This window comes from Quercus robur, chromosome 12, assembly GCF_932294415.1.
Source record: "Quercus robur chromosome 12, dhQueRobu3.1, whole genome shotgun sequence".
In the NCBI taxonomy this organism is placed as follows: domain Eukaryota; kingdom Viridiplantae; phylum Streptophyta; class Magnoliopsida; order Fagales; family Fagaceae; genus Quercus; species Quercus robur.
In genome coordinates this window covers 147701-167494 of record NC_065545.1, presented here as the reverse complement: position 1 = coordinate 167494, position 19794 = coordinate 147701, and the positions used below count along the sequence as shown (strand labels likewise).

Genomic DNA, 19794 nt, shown 5'->3' with positions numbered 1-19794 from the left:
AGATACATTGTTCTTGTATATTAGGTCTTGTGACCATTTTTACACATACATTATACTTATTCTCTTTATATGTGGATGTATGTTTCTTTCACCTACCCTTACATGTGTTGTTTCTTTTCTCTCTTTAAACACATGTTTCTCATACTTGTATGCTGTTTCACACAAAGATGCCTTGATGAGTTTTGTTTAAAGTGTTTCAGAAATACAGGTTGTCAAAGTCTACTTGCCATAAACTCTCTTTTTGCAAAGTTTTTCAAGAGTTTGTGTTAGGTCTTGTGACCATTTTTACACATACATTGTACTTATTCTCTTTATATGTGGATGTATGTTTCTTTCACCTACCCTTATATGTGTTGTTTCTTTTCTCTCTTTATACACATGTTTCTTATACTTGTATGCAATCTATTATTTCTGTTTCACACAAAGATGCCTTGATGAGTTTTGTTTAAAGTGTTTTAGAAATACAGGTTGTCAAAATCTACTTGCCATAAACTCTCTTCTTGCAAAGTTTTTTAAGAGTTTGTTTTAAGATAGATTTTATTGTATTCAACAAGTGAATATGAGTTGAGTGATTTATGACTTCTCTCATATGCTCATTTGTTTGTTGTGGTTTTGTCACGAATTGCCAAAGGGGGAGATTGTTAGGACATATGTGTTTCATATGTTAAGAACATATGTCATGATTTTATGTAATTGGCTTATCCTTTGACAAAACACACTTTACTTGTATTTGGGTAGATTTAGGATGTGTTTAAATACTTCAAGAAACCATGTTTCAAGATCAAGTGTTGAAGCCTTCAAGTCTGTCTAAGAAAACAAGCTGAAAGTGAAAATTACTAAAGCTCGACAGCTAGCATGTGTCGAGGTTTAAGGAAGCTGTTCAGCCCATGTGCTCGACACTTGCTTGACAACTGCTCGACACCTCCTATCTGTCGAGGTTTAAGAATTTCAGAATTCTAATATGATTTTCTTGGGATCCATGAATGTGTCTTTGGGCCTTCTTTTCTCCTAACTCTAGACATATAAAAGGATTATTTTAAGGGCCGTCAAACAGTTCACAAGTTGTACAATCATTGAGCAAACTCTGTTCAAGCAAATTGTGACCGGAAACGAAGTTCTTGCCCTAGTTCATCTCTTTCTCTTGAAGAAGTTGTTGTGTATGTGCATCGTAGGGTTTTGTGGCCAAGCATCTTCTTGATCTTCATCGTGTGGATGAATTAAAAAACTTTGTAGCCAACAACCTTCTTAGTTGGTGATTGAAGTCGTGTACTGGGATTTGCGCAATTGATTATTCACGTACTTGGGAGCTATGCATCGAAAGGGGAACTGTCACTATAGAATAAGTCCAATTGGGTATTGCGGTAAGGGTTCAACTGTAGGTTAGTAAGGTACTTGGGATTCCTTTACTTGTAATTATTTGTTGTGATAATAGTAGAGTTTCGGGAGTGGTGACCTAAAAATCACCCAGTGGGATTTTTGCCGTGTAAGTTTTCCCCATTTGTAAACAAACCACCGTGTCATTTAATTTTCGCTGCATATTTAATTCATCGAAAGGGGAACTGTCACTATAGAATAAGTCCAATTGGGTATTGCGGTAAGGGTTCAACTGTAGGTTAGTAAGGTACTTGGGATTCCTTTACTTGTAACTATTTGTTGTGATAATAGTAGAGTTTCGGGAGTGGTGACCTAAAAATCACCCAGTGGGATTTTTGCCGTGTAAGTTTTCCCCATTTGTAAACAAACCACCGTGTCATTTAATTTTCGCTGCATATTTAGTTGTTTGGTGATTTGTTTGTGCTAACACATGCTTTGCATGTTAATTTGATTAATTAATAAACTTGGTTAATTAATTAATTAATTTATCACAAGGGGTTAATTCGTTTTTGGCCTATCAGAACTCATATCTAGAATCCCATCTTAGTTAATTGATATGAAGTAAGAACAATTTAAATCATTAAAGAATAACTATTGTGGGAAAAATCAAATCATATAAATATTACTAATTGATGAGATATAGACTCGTCAGTCGTAACGAACACGTCTAGATGGAGTCCGATATTTGTCTACGATGCCATTGAAATAGCAATCTCTCACGATGGTCATCGGTGTGGTGCCTGCCACAACACCTCTAATGCCAAAGTTAGTATAAGAAGCTTATAGTGAATAACGGAGTATAAAAATAACCAGGGATTCGGTTTATGTGTCAATGTACCTTCTGTTGGAGGGGTGAGGGCTATATATATACATTCTCTTAGCTCCTAGCTACTGTGGCTGTTATGGTGGTTTTAATGCTCCTTTGAGTAACGCCTCTTCCCCAGTAATGTGGATTTTAATGGTCTTCCAACGATCTACCCAGCTAGCCTTTTGATTGCTTGCCTTATTTATTGACCATATTGAATGGCTTCTTTACCTTCGTTAGAGGTGTAGTTGTTTCGTCTGTCAAGGTTACTTCGTCAGTATCAATGACTCCGTCCAAGGAGGTTGACTTCGTCAGTCCCGTCAGCTGCCCCCGAGGTTCTATGGTTGTTGTGACGTGTCATGACAACCATAGAAGATGAAAGGTTTTTATGAGCTGTCTATGACCTTTAGGGTTTCGCTCCGTATTAAATGCACAGTGGTGGGGCCACACGCTTTATGGCCACATGGCACGTTCTGATCAGTGGAGTTAATGCTCCAATGACTCTTGGGTTTCCCGCTAAATTTTAGTTTTTTGAGCTTTTGTTTTTTAAACTTCTCCCTTTCTCATTTTTTACTTTTCTCAAAATTTCCAATAATTACTTTGAGTCTTTTCTTTCCTAATTTCCCTCTGCAACTCTGCTTCAAGCCGGTGTGCGGTGCGGTGGTGCTTCCTTCATCTGCCTTTTGAGGTACTCTTCTTCTCTTTTTCTTGCTTTCTTTTTCTTTTTTATTATTGCGATATAATTTCTGATCTTTTTCTTTCTCTCCTTTCCTTTTCTTTTGGTGTTTGTCTTCAATTTCTTAGGGATTTAGCTTTTATTTCTTCCCTTTGTGTTTTTTTTTGGCTTTCCATGGTTAGTAGCTCTGAGGTTAGGATAGCTTGACCGTCAATTTCTTTCCTTTTTGTGCGCTTAGGAGGGTCTTTAGGCGTTTTCCTACACCTTAAGAGTTTTGTTTTAGAGGGTAACAGTTTGAGCATTGCATTGGCCACTCTGTTGCCTTTGCTTCGTCAATCGATTGATTCGTTCCAGAGTTTGTTGAGAGAACGGGAGAGAATGTCTGAGGTTAGGTCTAGTGAACTCAAGACTGGGTTATCGTCTAGTAGTGACCCAGTTGAGGGAGATACTGCCGTCTCTACCCTTCGAGAGGTTAGGGCTTTTCATGCTCTCAAGGAGGAGTGTGGATTGGATGCTGACACTCTGGGTAGATTTAAGGATAGATTCCAATTCTCAGAGCAAGTTAGGGTTTGTCTACCCAATGAAGAGGATTGGGCATGTCACTTCTTCCCCGGGGAGGTGTGCTTTTACGAGTCTGCCTTCGTCCATGGGTTAAGGTTTCTTGTCCATCCCTTCCTTATGGAGCTATTGGACCACTTCGATATTGCTCCTAGGCAGCTTATGCCCAACTCTTGGAGGATAGTGATCAACTGTATGGGGATATGGCTGGCTGCTACGGACGGAGGTATGCTTAAGGTAGACGAGCTTGTCTACTTATATCGCTTGAAAGAGTCTAAGGAGCACGGGTACTATGAATTGGTGCCCTGGCAACGGAAGACCAGGATTGTCAAGGGTTTACCTTCGTCTTTCAGATATTGGAAGTCCAGGTTTTTCTTTGTGTCTGGGGACGATTTTGACACTCCCTCTAGAGGGGTTTGGGGTGATCTCCCGAGGTTGCATCGTCGGTGGGGAACCCCAACCTTAGGTGTGTCATTATTACTTCTCATAATTTGAGTTTTGTTGCGTTTACTGCTACCGCCACTGACTCTTTTACTTTTTGCTTTGCACAGTTAAGAGACTACCCAAACTTAAGAGCAGGTATAAAGGGCGTGTGGAGAAAGCAATCGAATACGCGCAAACGGTTGAGAACTGGGACGATCTTGTAGACCCAGAGACTCTTGCTTTCTACTTCCTTGGGCCGGAGCCTTCTACCTTCGTCTTGCGCAATCTTGAAATTGAAGGAAAAAAGAGTAAGTGTTAGATTCGTCAGTACTGATTTCCTTAGATATACTGGTTTTTCTTTTTCACAAGCGTTGTTAGGACATATGTGTTTCACATATTAAGAACATATGTCATGATTTTATGTAATTGGCTTATCCTTTGACAAAATGCACTTTACTTGTATTTGGGTAGATCTAGGATGTGTTTAATACTTCAAGAAACATGTTGTTCAAGTCTAGTATTAAAGCCATTGAGATTGGACCAAGAAACAAGTGAAGAAAAGCTGTTCATTAAAGCTGGACAGATAGCTCGACACTTGCGGACAGATAGCTCGACAGCTGCTCGACACCTCTCGAGACCTGCGGATAGATAGCTCGACACCTCTCGATAGCTGGTGGATCGATTGAGAAAGCTTCTATCTCCTCAATCGCTCCTCAATAGCTTCTTGATAGCTGTATCTGTCAAGGTTTAAAGCTCGACACCTCCTGATCGATCGAGGTTACGGGAATTCAGATTTCCAGATATGATTTTTGGGCTAGGCTTATGTATTTGTGTAGGGTTTCTTTTCTCACAATCCTAGACCTATATAAGGCTTATTTTAGAGGCCGTCACATAAGAGAATACAAGGAGAACATATGCAAAAGGTGATCGATGCCTTATTCTCTCTGAAAGAAGCTACTGCGTCTTTGCGCCTTAGGGTTTTGTAACCAAGTGCTTCTTAATCTTCATTGTTGATGAAGTGAAGAACTTTGCAGCCAAAAATCTTCTTCTAGTTGGTGATTAAGTCGCGTATTGGATCCGTGCAATTGATTAGTCACGTACTGGGATTCGTGCATCAAAGGGTGGCGTTCATATATTGAAGAGTTCAGAGGTTCTGAAGCAGTAGAAGGTTTCTGCTGTGAGTTCATCTACGGGATTATAGAGTCTAGGGACAAAGGTTTTGTACTAGATCTGAAACTTCTCTTTTCTATAGTGGATTACTTTTCGGGAAGATTTTCCCCTAGGTTTTTTACTGTGAAACTGGTTGGTTTCATTGGTTTTCCTGGGTCATCATATCTTGTCTTATTTATTTTTCCGCTGCATGATTTTGACATGATATTGATGTTTATTTGTTTTAACAAGTTTTATTAATAATAAATCTAATTAACAACTTGGATTTAAAACTTGTTAATTCTATCAACCGGGGTCTAAATTTCCCAACAAGTGTTTTCTTCTTGCGGAAATGATGACCAAATTTAACAAAGATTTGTATACGAAGATGAGATCAAAGAAGGATGAGTTGCTGTCCAGCCTCGGGAAAAGGGCAATGCGTATCACAAGGAAGGGCCCTTTGGCTACTCCACCGGCCTCCGTCACTCCCATTGTCTCTGGTATTGAGACGGTGAGGACGGCCTCTCCAGCCACTTTGGTTGAAGAGAGCCCTACTCTTGCTTCCAAAAGGCCTTGGGTGACCGACAAAGGGAAGGAGAAAGCCGATTCCCATCCATCTTGCATTTGGGATGATGAGGGCCTGGCGGTGGAAAGGGCGCACGGGGTCATGATTGCCGAGGACTTGAAGGCCATTTTCGGCGTGTCCTTCAACGAGGTTACGACTCGCCACGTCCATAAATTAGTTCAGGGAACATGCTCGTGCAACTTTTAGTCTCCCTTTCTTTTATTTATTTATTTTATCGTTGTACTGATGGCTTCAATGTTCTTTTCAGGTGTTGGGGGAGAGCCTTCATATTACTTCTGAGTACCTTACCCAAAAGGCCAAGGTGGCGTCTCTAACATCCAGGATGGAGGCGTTGGAGTTGGAGAATTCCATGACGAAGAAGTCACTTATTAATTCTATGGACGAGGCCAACACTATGAAGGAAAAAATTAAGACCATGAGTGACGACATCAGGGTTGAGCGTCAGCTGAACCTGGAGAAGGATGAGTAGCTTCTAGGAGCCAAGGAGAGACTCAAGACTATTGCCGCTCGGTCCATTGAGGTGTTTCAATAGACTGACGAGTACAACACAGTGCTTTTTAATTGATACTTCAAGGGTTTTGAGCTCCTGAGGAGGTATCTCATCAAGCATCCTACTGGAGTTGATCTGGAGAACTTGGACCTTGAAGAGGTGGACAAGGAAATGTCAATTGACAAGGCTGCCCAGTCTTCAGCTCCTGAGGACGATGCTCCTGAGAATGTTCCTGTTGATGACGCTTCTACTGGTGATGATGTTGCTACTGACGCTTGAACTTATTACTTGAAAAGATTTTTTTTTTAATTTTTTTTTATCTGTTTTGAGAACAATATCTTAACCCAGTGTTTATGGGTCTTTCGTCTAGATGTAAAGACAATGGCAATTACCCGCTGTTTTTGGGCTTCAATTAAACTAGCAATTGCATACTTGTTTGCCATTTCTATTCCTGTACTTTCCTTTTTGTGTCAATGCTTTGTGCTTAGCAAGAGAATTTTTAGTTGAGACCCTTCCCTTTCTTCGTCAACAGCTTTTAGTCGTGACCTTTCAAAAGATGCTCTCTCTTGAGCATGTTTGTTGCAAGGTTCTTGTCTCTTTTGAATCCGTCAGTAACTTATATCCTTCAAGACGGAATCTTGTAACTTAGCTATTTTTTTGTGTGACTTACACCCATTTAAGGGATCTCATCATATTTATGGATTTGTCAGTAACTTACATCCTTTAAGGTGGAATCTTGTTACTTAGCTAAAATTTTTGTGACTTACACCCATTCAAGGGATCTTGTCATATTTATGGATTCGTCAGTAACTTACATCCGTCAAGGCGGAATCTTGTTACTTAGCTAAAATTTTTGTGACTTATACCCATTTAAAGGATCTTGTCATGTTTGTGGCTTCTTTAGTAACTTACATCCGTCAATGCGGAATCTTGTTACTTTGCCAAAATTTTTGTGACTTACACCCATTTAAGGGATCTTGTCATGCTTATGGCTTCGTTAGTAACTTACATCCGTCAAGGTGGAGTCTTGTTACTTTGCCAAAATTTTTGTGACTTACACCCATTTAAGGGATCTTGTCATGTTTGTGGCTTCTTTAGTAACTTACATTTGTCAAGGTGGAATCTTGTTACTTTGCCAAAATTTTTGTGACTTACACCCATTTAAGGGATCTTGTCATGCTTATGGCTTCGTCGGTAACTTACATCCGTCAAGGCGGAATCTTGTTACTTTGCCAAAATTTTTGTGACTTATACCCATTTAAGGGATCTTATCATGCTTATGGCTTTGTCAGTAACTTACATCCGTCAAGGTGGAATCTTGTTACTTAGCCTTTTTATTTTATTTTTTATTTTATTTATTTTTATTTTTTACTGGATCTGCTTGCACTAAAACATTGGCCGAATAGTCTTTTTTATTTCTATCAAGAATAAATACAATTGTCTATTACATCTATTGGTGGTATTTCTTCAAGTGCTCAATGTTCCATGGTCGTGGAAGCCTCTGCCCATCCATGGTTTCTAGGTGATAGCTGCCTTGTCGGGAATAACTGACGACCCGGTAGGGTCCTTCCCATGTGGGGCCGAGTTTTCCTTGGGTAGGGTCTCTGGTTGCTGGGGTGACCTTGCACAGGAGGAGGTCTCCTATGTCGAATCGTCTGAGCTTCACCCTTTTGTTGTAATACTCAGCCATCTTCTATTGGTACTTCGTCATCTTGTCAAAGGTTTTCTCTCTCACTTCGTCTAAGCAATCTAGGTTGACTCGTAGCTGGTCGTCATTATCTTTCTCATGGAACATTTCTCGCCTGGTGCTAGTTATTCCCATCTCAACTGGGATTACTGCCTCAGTACTGTAGGTGAGTCGGAAGGGGGTTTCTCCTGTAAGGGTTCTTGCCGTGGTCCTATAGGCCCACAAGATGCTGGGCAATTCTTCCAGCCAGGCATCTTTTGCATCCTCTAACTTGGCCTTGATTATCTTGAGCAGTGTCCAATTCATTACCTCCGTCTGTTCGTTTGCCTGTGGATGTCTCGGGGATGAGAACTGGTTCTTGATCCCTACGCCTAAATAGAAATCCCTGAAGCTTTGATTATCGTACTACTGCCCATTATCTGATATGATCGTTCGTGGAATCTTGAACCTGCAGATTATGTTTTTTCACACAAAGTTCTGGATCCTGGCTCTAGTGATGGTTGTTAGCGCCTCTGCTTCGACCCACTTTGTGAAATAATTAATGGCGACTAAAAGGAATTTTACATGTCCTTTACCTTGAGGCAGTGGGCCAACGATATCAATTCCCCATTGTGTAAAGGGCCATGGGGAAGATATTGTAGTTAGTCTTTCCGTTGGAAGGCGTTGGACGTTCCCAAACCTTTGGCACTTGTCACACCTCTTGAAGACCTCCCTTGCATCTATCTACATTGTGGGCCAGAAATAACTTGTTCTGATAATTTTATTTACCAGCAATTTAGGGCTGCATGGTTTCTGCAAACTCCTTCATGGATATCTTCTAGAATATATTTGGCTTCTTCTTCATCAACACACTTCAAGTAAGGCATGGAAAAACCTCTCTTGTATAGTGTGTCGTTAAGAATCGTGAATTTGGCTACTCTCCTCCTGATCTTTCTGGCTTCCTCGACATTGTGAAGGAAATGCCTATCCTGAAGAAAGGATATGATTGATGTAATCCAGCTACCTACGCTCTGGATTGCGAAAGTGGCGATCTCTTCAATGTTGGGGCGTTTCTGGACCTCCGTCATCAGGCCCATGCTCATCGCTCCTTCTTCCAACGAGGCTAGCTTCGCAACTTCGTCTACTACCATGTTTTGGCTTCTGGGAATCTGTATAAATTCTACATTATCAAAGTTCTGAGTCAAATGTTTCGTTAGTCTGAGGTATCTCTGCATTCGCTCCTCCTTTGCTTCGTATTCTTCCTTAATTTGCCCTATCACGAGCTTTGAATCATTCTGGACTAGCAAGTTCTTAGCTCCGAGTGCCTTACCAAGCCTTAATCCTGTCAGTATTCCTTCGTACTCAGCTTCATTATTGGTAGCCGGGAATTTTAGTTGAACTCCATATTTGAGCACTTCTCTGTCAGGGGTGGTTATGACGACCCCTACTCCCCCCTTCCTTTGGGCTGACGAACTATTGGTCTGTACTGTTTGCCGCTCTATTTCATTGGTAAAGTTGTCATTGTCCGAAAGGGTGAACTCGGTGATGAAGTCCGCTAAGGCTTGCACCTTAATGGCTGTCTTGGGGTGATACTCAATATCGAACTGGCTGAGTTCAATCGCCTACTGGACCATTCTCCCTGCTGCTTCATGCTTGTTCATGGACTTCCTGATGGGTTGATCCGTCATCACCAGGATGGGGTTCGCCTAAAAGTATGGTTGTAATTTACGCAAGGCCACTATTAACGCGAAGGCAATTTTTTCAATCCTGGGGTACTTAGCTTCTGCACCTTGGAAAGCTTGACTGATGTAGTAAACTGGGAGTTGCTTTCTTTCCTTTTCTCGAATGAGGGCTGTGCTTACGACCGTGGTTGAGACTGCCAAATACAAATATAAATTTTCCCCTTCCTTGGATGGACTCAAGAGGGGTGGATTACTCAGGTATCGTTTGAGTTCTTGAAAGGCTGCTTCACATTCGTCAGTCCAGGCAAAGGCCTGCTTCAAGGTCTTGAAGAAGGGTATGCATTTGTCCGTTGCTCTAGAGACGAACTTGTTGAAAGCTGCAATCCTCCCTGTGAGCTTTTGTACCTCTTTGACGGTCTTGGGCGATGTCATGTTGAGTATGGCCTGCACCTTCTCCAGATTTGCTTCTATCCCCCTTTGGGACACCATAAATCCCAAGAATTTCTTCGAGGATACGCTAAAGGCACGTTTGCTGGGATTCAACTTCATTTGGTATTGTCTGAGGGTGGCAAAAGTCTCCTTCAGGTCGTCTAGGTGGGCAAGTTCTTCTCTACTCTTGACAAGCATATCATCCACATACACCTCTATATTCTTGCCAATTTGCTTACTGAACATCTTGTTCACTAACCTCTGGTAGGTTACTCTTGCATTCTTCAGCCCGAAGGGCATCACCTTGTAGCAATAGAGCCCTTGACTTGTGATGAAAGCAGTTTTCTCCTAATCTTCTTCAGCCATTCTTATTTGGTTGTACCCTGAGAAAGTATCCATGAATGTCAGTAACTTATGCCCAGCTGTAGAATCCACTAACTGGCCTATTCTCGGTAAAGGGAAATTGTCTTTCGGGCAGGCTTTGTTCAGGTCTGTGAAGTCTACGCACATTCTCCATTTCCCATTTGCTTTTTTCACTAGGACGACATTCGCGAGCCAATCAGGATAGTAGACCTCTCGGATAAAGCCTGCTGATAATAGTTTGTTAACCTTGTTTGTAATCGCTTGGTTCCGTTCTGGGGCGAAGACTCGTCGTCTTTGTTGTACAGGCTTTCTCTCCGGATCTACGTTCAGCTTATGCTGAATAACTTTTGGAGATATGCCTGGCATGTCTTCGTGAGTCTAGGCGAAGACGTCCAGGTTTTCTTTAAGGAACTGGACGAGCCGTGTTTTCATCTCAGGACTTAGCATCGTCCTTATTCTTGTCGTCTTTGTTGCCTCTCCTTCAACCAGTTCCACTGTCTCCAAGGTCTCCACTTTATCCTTTTCTTTCTCCTTGATCATCCATGTATGATTCTCCTTTGCGGCCAACACGGCCTGGTAGCATTCCCTGGCCAGGACTTGATCTCCTTTTACCTCGCTGACACCGTTCTCAATTGGGAATTTTACCTTTAAGCAATAGGTGGACGTGACTGACTTTCACCGGTTGAGCGTGGGTCTCCCAATGATCACATTGTAAGATGAGGGGCAATCTATCACTAAGAAGTCTAATTGGCGTGTCAACTGCTTTGGGTAGGTCCCCACCGTCACTGTCAAAGTTACTATACTTTTGGGATATACTCTGTCCCCACTGAAACTGACGAGGGGGGAATCAAATAGGCGTAGTCTCTTTGGATCTAACTTCAGTTGTTGGAAAGCGGGAAGGTAGATGATGTTCGCGGAGCTCCCATTGTCCACGAGGATTCTCTTGGTATTGAATCCCTCTATCGTGAGCATTATGACCAGGGGGTCGTTGTGAGGCTGCTTCACTCCTCTAACATCTTCTTCACTGAATGGCATGTCCTGGTTCGTCCGTCTTTGTTTAAATGGGGGTGTCGTGTGCACGTTGTTCACCTGCCTCTGACATGCTTTCTTGAGAGACCTGAACAACTCGCCCATGGATGGCCCACCTGTGATCGTCATTATTTCCCGATCACGGTTTGTGGTCGTTGAGACGTATGATCCTCATCTTTGGGCGAGAACCTACGCTGGTTTTTATCATTGTCTCTAAACCTGCTGGATTCTCCCTTCTTCACATACTTCTGCAGTTTTCCTTTCCGTATCAATTCCTCTATGTACTCCTTTAGGTCCCGGCAATCTTTTGTATAGTGACCATGGTCCTTGTGGAACCGGCATTACTTCTTCTTGTCTCGAATGTTGGGGGATGAAAGTAATGGCCTTGGCCATTTGAGGTAATGCTCGTCCTTAATCTGTGCCAAAATTTTGTTAACAGGCATAACTAAAGGAGTGAATTTTACCATTCGAGGAGTTTTTTTGTCTCTCCGTTTACTCCTGTCGCTAGTTCGGCGATCTGGACGCTCCCTTTTTTGTCCTCTACGATAGTCCTCCTTCTTTCCCTTGTCTGTTGGCTTTTCTACGTTTCTTATGGCGACTAGTGCTTTTTCAGCATTCATGTACTTCTATGCCTTCAGAAGCATCTTTGTCATCGTCTTAGAAGGATTCTTCGCAAGTGACATCATGAACTCTCTAGACTTCAGCCCTGCCTTAAAGGTCGTCAATTGCACTTTGTTGTCAACTTCGTCTACCTCCAAGGTCTCCCTCGTGAATTGTTTCACATACGACCTAAGGGTTTCTTTCTCCCTTTGTCTAATAGTAAGCAAGTGGTCAGCTGGCCTCTTGAGGCGTTGTCCCCTGACGAAGTGGCGCAAAAAGGCGTTGTTCAACTGCTCGAAGTTATCGATGGCCGAAGTTGGCAACTTCGTGAACTACTCCCTTGCAGCTCCTTTGAGAGTGGTAGGGAAGGAACGGCACAATATTTCATAAGGAGGCTGTTGAAGGCCTAGTGTCATTTTGAAGGTGTTGAGGTGGTCCTAGGGATCCTTAAGTCCATCAAACGGTTCAAGTTGGGGCAATCGAAATTTTGACGGCACTGGGCACTCCAGGACGATAGTAGTGAAGGGAGAGTCTGTTGCCCTGACCATTCTATCTAGGCTTCGGTCTGTCTTCTCCTTAATGGCATTCCTTAGCTCGTCCATCTCCTACCTCATCTCTCGGAGAAGATCTGAGTTCTGCTCATCTGGAGTAACAGGCCCTCGATGGTCACTTCTTCTACAGCTATCTCCCTCATCCTCCTAATTGGCTCTAGATTGATTCTCCTCCTGTTGAAGCCGTAGCCTTATTTCTTGATTTTGCCTAGTGAGATCTTCAATGGTGGCCGCTAGAGCCTGGACTTGCTGAACCAACGTGGTTGTGTCCTGATTAGACTTCATCTGGATATATAGAAGTTGATAGGAACTACGTTTTCGGATCGGAGCACGAAAATGTCACTTCCCCACAGACAGTGCCAAACTGATGAGTTATTGACTCGTCAGTCATAACGAACACGTCCAAATGGAGCCCGATATTCGTCTACGATGCCGTGGAAATAACAATCTCTCACGATGGTCACCGGTGTGGTGCTTGCCACAACACCTCTGATGCCAAAGTTAGTATAAGAAGCTTATAGTGAATAAAGGAGTATAAAAATAACCAGGGATTTAGTTTATGTGTCAATGTACCTTCTGTTGGAGGGGTGAGGGCTATATATATACATTCTTTTAGCTCCTAGCCGTTATGGCTATTATAGTGGTTTTAATGCTCCTTTGAGTAATGCCTCTTCCCCAGTAATGTGGATTTTAATGGTCTTCCAACGGTTTGCCCAGCTGGCCTTTTGATTGCCTGCCTTATTTATTGATCGTATTGAATGGCTTCTTTACCTTCGTAAGAGGTGTAGTTGTTTCGTCTGTCAAGGTTACTTTGTCAGTATCAATGACTCTGTCCAAGGAGGTTGACTTCGTCAGTCCTATCACTAATAATCCTTAACAAGGTTTCATCCTCAACCCTAATTATAAATTTAGCTACTCATAGTAATTGAAAGAAAACACAAACTTAAAATAGTAAACATTAAACTAGACAAATAAATAAAACTAACTATTATGGAAGAAAACCAAAGAGGTAGCCACAGCTGCAGCTCTCTATACGTTCAGCCCTCAGCCCTAGCACTAGCCTCCCTGAATTTTGCTCTAAAAAGCCTTTAAATAGGTCAAGGAATCCTATTACAAGTTGAATTCCCGTTTGGAGAAAATCCCAGATTTTTAGGCTTCACTTAATCGACGATTTTGGCCCATTTAACGTCAGAATTTGGACTTTTGGTGAACTAAAAAGTTGTAGCCTTTAAGTTAACTTTCCAGCCCAACTTGAATCATCTCGATTGGATATCTGAGTCGAAAGTTATGCTAAAAATACTAACTGATGTGCAGTCTGGAATCCTAATCCGAATTGGACTTGGATTTGGTGCAAATTTCCTTTGATTCCTTGCTCCAATTGGACTTAAATTTAATTGGGTTGGTCTTTTCTTGAATTCATGCCTGGCTGGATGTAAGTTGGCTTGATTCAATTGGCCTAGCCCCACTTTGCATATAAAGCCCTTGTTACCTACAACACAAAGATATTATATAATCAGTCACAAAATATCATAAAAGTAAGGCTAAATATGTAGATATGTGAGTACTTTATTGTATATATTTCATGCACATCAAGATTCATGAATTAGAAATCACTATGCACTATTGTAATGACAATAACCAATGAAAACACAAGTAATAGCTCTTGGTCCTATCTCTATCCTTTAGGAATAGGAACTACCACCACCACCTTCACCAGACACCCCCATAATTAAAGAATTTATAGCAAGGTGATCACCCTTTCCATAATTCACAAGGCGTCTTAGTGGGTTTCTTTTGAGACATCTCATTGAAAATATAAATAATGGGAAAATCTAGTTTCCCTCCACAAGTTCTATGGTAATCAAAGAACTTATCACATTCATTGAGTTATTTCACAACTTATTCTTATAAAGAATGAACATCTCTAATGTCTCATCCTTGTTACTTAGTAAGCACTTATAAGAGACTGTTGCGCATTCCAAATTTTAGACAACTCAAACATGTCAACTAAGGCATGTAACTTATATTTCATCCAAAGAAATATTACAAAACATATGTTGGTATATACATGTATGTAATTAAATAATGCTATACGTGCTCAAATACAATAATCATGTATTCTCCATATCAATACAAAAAAAAAAAAATTGTATCTTAATCTTTATAATAAATAACACTTTTAGCCTAGGGATGAACTATACTCTATAATTGAGAGTGAAACCCCATAATTATAACCTCATTAGTGTGCAACTCGTCTAATTCTTTTTCAAATTTGAAGCTATCAAATGTTGGGCTTATATCCTCACATTTTTTTTTTGAAGAATACTTTTGAAATTATTAATAATAGCTCTTGTAATGTTATTTTAATTATCAATTAATAATACAAAGCTAACCAGTGACTATGATGACAGCCACAACCAAAAGATAATAATTCATTAATTAACCCCATACACCATTGCACATAAAAGACCAAGGACATGTTATTAGCATTAATGACATATTTAATTGTCATTTACATCTATAACCTTGATATCAAAGTTCGCATTATACAACCATTGTGTCTATATAAATCTGTAATATGCCAACAGACCATCGTATCCACGCACAAATTCAGAATAACTGATCACTGTAGAACACAGTTTCTTGATCACATTTCAACAAAACAATCTAATGTATATATCACAAACTGGTTTAATATCAAAGTTATGAAAGACCTCGTATATTAAAATATGCCAAGACTAAGAGCAAAGATAACAGTGATCTTCTAATGAATAGAACAATCCGATTGGCAATATCACACAATAAACAAATATATAATATTTGTAATATCCAATACAAAGTTCACTGATTAATAATAACTGTAATATACTGTTAAGGCCAATCGTATAAAGCAAGCAAAGATTAAAACTTGTACAAAGGACAAGAACTTATATACCATTGCAAGATTAGCATTTAGCAACAGTACACGTTTAACATTCAAGATTATCAATCAAACGTGTCGTCCAATCACAATCAAAATCAAAATCAAATGTAACTTACAATCATTAAAGATTAACCACAGTTTTTTGAAAAACCGTATCATATCAAACCATTAATCTCGCAGAGTTACAGTACGATTTCGCGAAACTGCCCAGGACTCAAAAGATTTAATATAGCACAGTAATACATGCCGATACACACAGCAATCACAAAAATAAATTAAGAAAGAGAAAATCTGCTTTAAGATTGTTGCAATTTACTTTTGTGATTAAGAAAACATGAACAACATACAAATCTAATTATAAACAATAACAAAAAAAAGATGTGATAGGTAAAAACAATATATATATATATATATATAAGAAGAAATCTACAAAATAATAAAAAACTCATACACCAAATGCATGAAGGATAAATGATATAGATCAAGTTTTGTGTTTGACACAATATTCTAAAAGCAGATTTCGTTCATCACACAATCTGTTATACTCTGAAACTCAAAGGCGTGTCAGTCTCCCAGGATAAAATATCTACAGCACAGAGAAGAAGCTATTAAGATAAGTGTCCTAAAATCCTATTGTATGCCATGTATGACATTATGTTCTATGTAATAAAGTTGTTTTATTATTATTTAAAATAATGGTAATATGAATATTTAGACATTATTATATATTCCATGAGATGCATAGTATGTGATTTAGTCACAAAAGATATAAATCACAAATTTTTTGTAAACTCAGAATTTTAGTTAGTAGTCGGTGATGAAATTGGGCATTTCATCTGCGAAAACTATAACATATCAACTAAGATGATTTATCTTAATCATGGAAGTGGAGACTTCTAGTTAATATGTTGATATGTTTTAAGTGTTAAGACATATTGAACTGGATCATTGTGAGATTTATTATTCTACTAACGACTGTCAAATGAATAATAAATCTCACGATTTCTATTTACATGAACTCTCAAGTCTAAGAGAATAATGAACCTGATCATGAAGTGTAGGTTACTTTGATATATCCAAAGTGAGATCTAAAGTCGTGATCAAAATCTCATTATGTTGGACAATCACATTTAATGTTAAAGAAACATATATTCTCAAGATGGAATTCATAATTTCTTAACGGAAATATAAAATATTCCATTGAGATAAGTTGAATGAGTTTGGTTATTTAGAGTGTTTAGTATATATTTATGAAATTGAATTTCATAAATATATGATGAATGACTTAAAAGATTAAACTAGGTGCTCAAGGATTAAGATGTAGTAATCTTCAAAGTGGCAATTAACATTCATGATTTTGTATTATTACGAATATTTTAATGAAGGGGTTGAATGTATAATAAAATCTTTGTATATAATTTATTAATAAGGCCTAGAGTGCAATTATATTTATATAGTGATATTAAATATAATTAATGGTAATTTTGGGCTTGTCAAAAGTTGATAGAAAGACCCAAAACCCATTAGAGCTAGTGTCTTATTTGTCCCTTTTAATTTGATCTCACTCCAAGCCACATACTAAAACCCAATTGGAATGACCCAAAAGGCTAGCCTAATTAGATAATTAGTTATATATATAAGGAGAGAAACATGCAGAATTTAGTCATGTATGAAAATGGTGTGTATGTGAGTGTAAGCCACTCTCTTATTTTCCCTTAAACACATACGTATAAATTGATTGAGAGATCACACTTCTTGGGCATAAGTGGAATTGAAGTGAAGATTAAAAGTGTTCCCAAGTACTTCTAATTTTTGGTTTTGAATTTCACTACACCAATGTACGCTTTCTTGTTTTTAAATTCTGAAATTTATATAGTACATATTATCAATTGCAAATGAAGAAGATCCATTATTTTTCCACTTTGTACGTTTTGTATACGATACAAACTATGCTTTTCCAACAGAAGCATACAAAGTCCGTGCTTTGCGAACTAAACTATTTCTCTTTCTCTCTCTTTGACTCAAATGCTAATGTACAAAATATTCTCTCTAGGAGAGTTTCTCCACAATTTTTTTTTCATGAATGATGGATTATAAATATATACATTACTGAACAGACACATTGTTTCAAAAATAATTGCTGTATATAAACTTATTGACTCAAAAAAAAAAAATTATTATTATTATTTGGACAAGAAGGTCAGTTCACATATGCCTAAAGTCCAACTCATGAACATATAAATTCATAATATCTTTTTCCTTTTCTATGTGGGACTCAAGGATTTTCACCACTTTAATACCATTGTTCAAGTGGATACATTAGGAGTCAATTTCTTATTCACTTCATAATATTTTTCTAATATAGACATGTTCAAGGAATGTTTCTCTTGATTTCAACCATTTTTGTCCTCATGATCATAATGGATCCGTAATGAGGGGTTTAATACCTCCATTATATCTGAGATTATGGGTAGGTAACCATATATAGGTTCTCATATTTGAGTCAGGAAAATTATTGAATAATCTAGGAGTACCATAAATGCGTACTTCCCTTTCTCATATGAATTGTGAGTCATACCATAAATTTAATTAGTGAAAGGCAAGTTGGGAGATTTCTAGGTTGGATTAATTACTCAGTCAATAAATTAAATAAGCTTAAAAGTAAGATAACCCGATTTTACTGATTTTGATCAAAGGATTAGTTAATTTTTTGTCGAATCATAGTAATAGACAATTTGCTATTAAATTTACCAAAAAAGTATCAAGAAATAAATAAATAGAATAAAGGCACTTATGTTTTGTATGTTTTTTGGCAGTCTTTTAATTAGCATTCTCATGAAACATCTTTATGTATCTAGATAAGTCCGGAATATATTTTATTTGAAGGTTTTCATTAGTGTTAGTCAATAAAAACTATGTAATGAGGGGTTTGGAATGCAATAATTTTCAAACTATAGGATAAATAGTAAATGAATTAGAACTTCAAGGCTACAAATCTCCCTAAAACTCTAAGAGATTTATATAAAAATTGGACACAAATTGACCCTAACACTCCAAATCCAATGCATTGAACCCAAAATTGTGACGATGACATGTCCGATCATCCCAAACCAAATCTTATATAATTCGCTCTCCAAATCCATGGCTCTTCTTGTAAAAAACTTGGAACCTTTGTAGACGTGTAACTAGTTGCATATATCATAGATCACCTTCTACTCATACTTAGGATATTCCTGTTATATATATCAAGCAAAAAAGAGAAATATTCCTATACTATCCTCCACTGCCAACCTTGGGAAAGGTTTTTTTTAAGCTTAAAAGATTTAATACTATTTTTCTCAGCTCTCTTTAGTGCATTCCTGATGAGGGGCAGCCACTTGTCTAGAAACCATTGTCTCTAATTAAGAAAGTATTTTAATTCGAGTGCTCGACAAAATGTTTAAAATTATTGCTCAGAAACAAGTAGCTGTGGATTAACCCCGAATAATTACATTTTTCTCATCGTTGTAGCCTCTTAGAGCTTTCTCTGACCACGAGATTTCATTGTACTTGAGGACTTCTAAGTCTTTCCACTGAAGTACGTTTAGACATTGTAATCTTTTCTTTTGCTTAAAAAAAAAAAAATAATAATACGGAAGAAAGTTTTATTCAAGAGGAAAAACAAAAGAGATCGAGGGACCAGGGATATAGAAACACATGATAAAATATTTTATTGTACATATCCAGCCTTTGAGGACTTTCGTCTATAAAAGGGGTCCTATAGGGGAGTTCTTCATTGTGAAAGCCATCAATAGGATTGGTTCCAGAGAGAGAGGCTCAATTATATAAGATAGTAAACTGACTTTTTTTTCATTTATCCACCCTAGCCTGTCCCTTTTTATTCCAAAGATGGCAGTTAGTCGAGGAGATGTTTATAGCTATACCTACAAAATTTGCAAAATAATTTTCTTGTTAATAATTCTCATGATCACGACGACCAAACCTAAACCTCTCTTAGCATATAGGCCATTTAAAGAAGTGAAGGCAGCGCTAGGATTTGAAAAGAATGAAACAAAAGTTTCACTTGAAAGAAATCCTGTCCCACCTTCTGGTCCTTCTCCTTGCACTTACATAGGACACACCATGAGTGGCCACCATGCCAATTGCCCAATTCATCGGTGAATTTTCATTTGCTGCATATATATGCTCATGTATCATGTGCAAAAAGCAGGGAAACATTACTAGTCCCTAAATATGGTACGACATCGTCTGTGGTTATATATATATATATATATATATTATGTAACTTAAAGAATAACACTGTGATTTAATTAGCTTGTGTATATTGGTGTCTCTATTACGGTTTGTGAAATAGTTTGATGCAATAGTCTGTGCATGTGCTAATATAAAATACGATAATATGGGGCTTCAAGTTCTCGCGTTACTGGTGTAATTTTTTTTTTTCCCTCTTCCACATTTTCTAGACTTGTGTTGTCCATCAAAATCTACAG

At 38.6% G+C, this 19794-nt stretch overlaps 1 protein-coding gene across 1 annotated transcript; it reads right to left on the bottom strand.

Annotated features, from left to right (window-relative positions):
- Positions 1-7754: 7754 nt before the first annotated feature.
- On the bottom strand, positions 7755-10138 carry LOC126710121 (uncharacterized). Its single transcript, XM_050410498.1, has 3 exons — positions 9457-10138; positions 8623-9303; positions 7755-8113 (listed from the first exon to the last, which is right to left on the bottom strand). Exons 1-3 carry the CDS (start codon positions 10136-10138, stop codon positions 7755-7757), a joined length of 1722 nt encoding a protein of 573 aa, XP_050266455.1.
- Positions 10139-19794: the final 9656 nt, after the last annotated feature.

Coding starts and splice junctions, on each gene's coding strand:
- LOC126710121 (XM_050410498.1), bottom strand. CDS start 10,138: ATGCCCTTCGGGCTGAAGAATGCAAGAGTAACCTACCAGAGGTTAGTG. Junction 9,304..9,456: donor CGCGTTAATAGTGGCCTTGC/GTAAATTACAAC, acceptor ACCCCAAGACAG/CCATTAAGGTGCAAGCCTTA. Junction 8,114..8,622: donor CGACACACTATACAAGAGAG/GTTTTTCCATGC, acceptor ATTTAGGCGTAG/GGATCAAGAACCAGTTCTCA.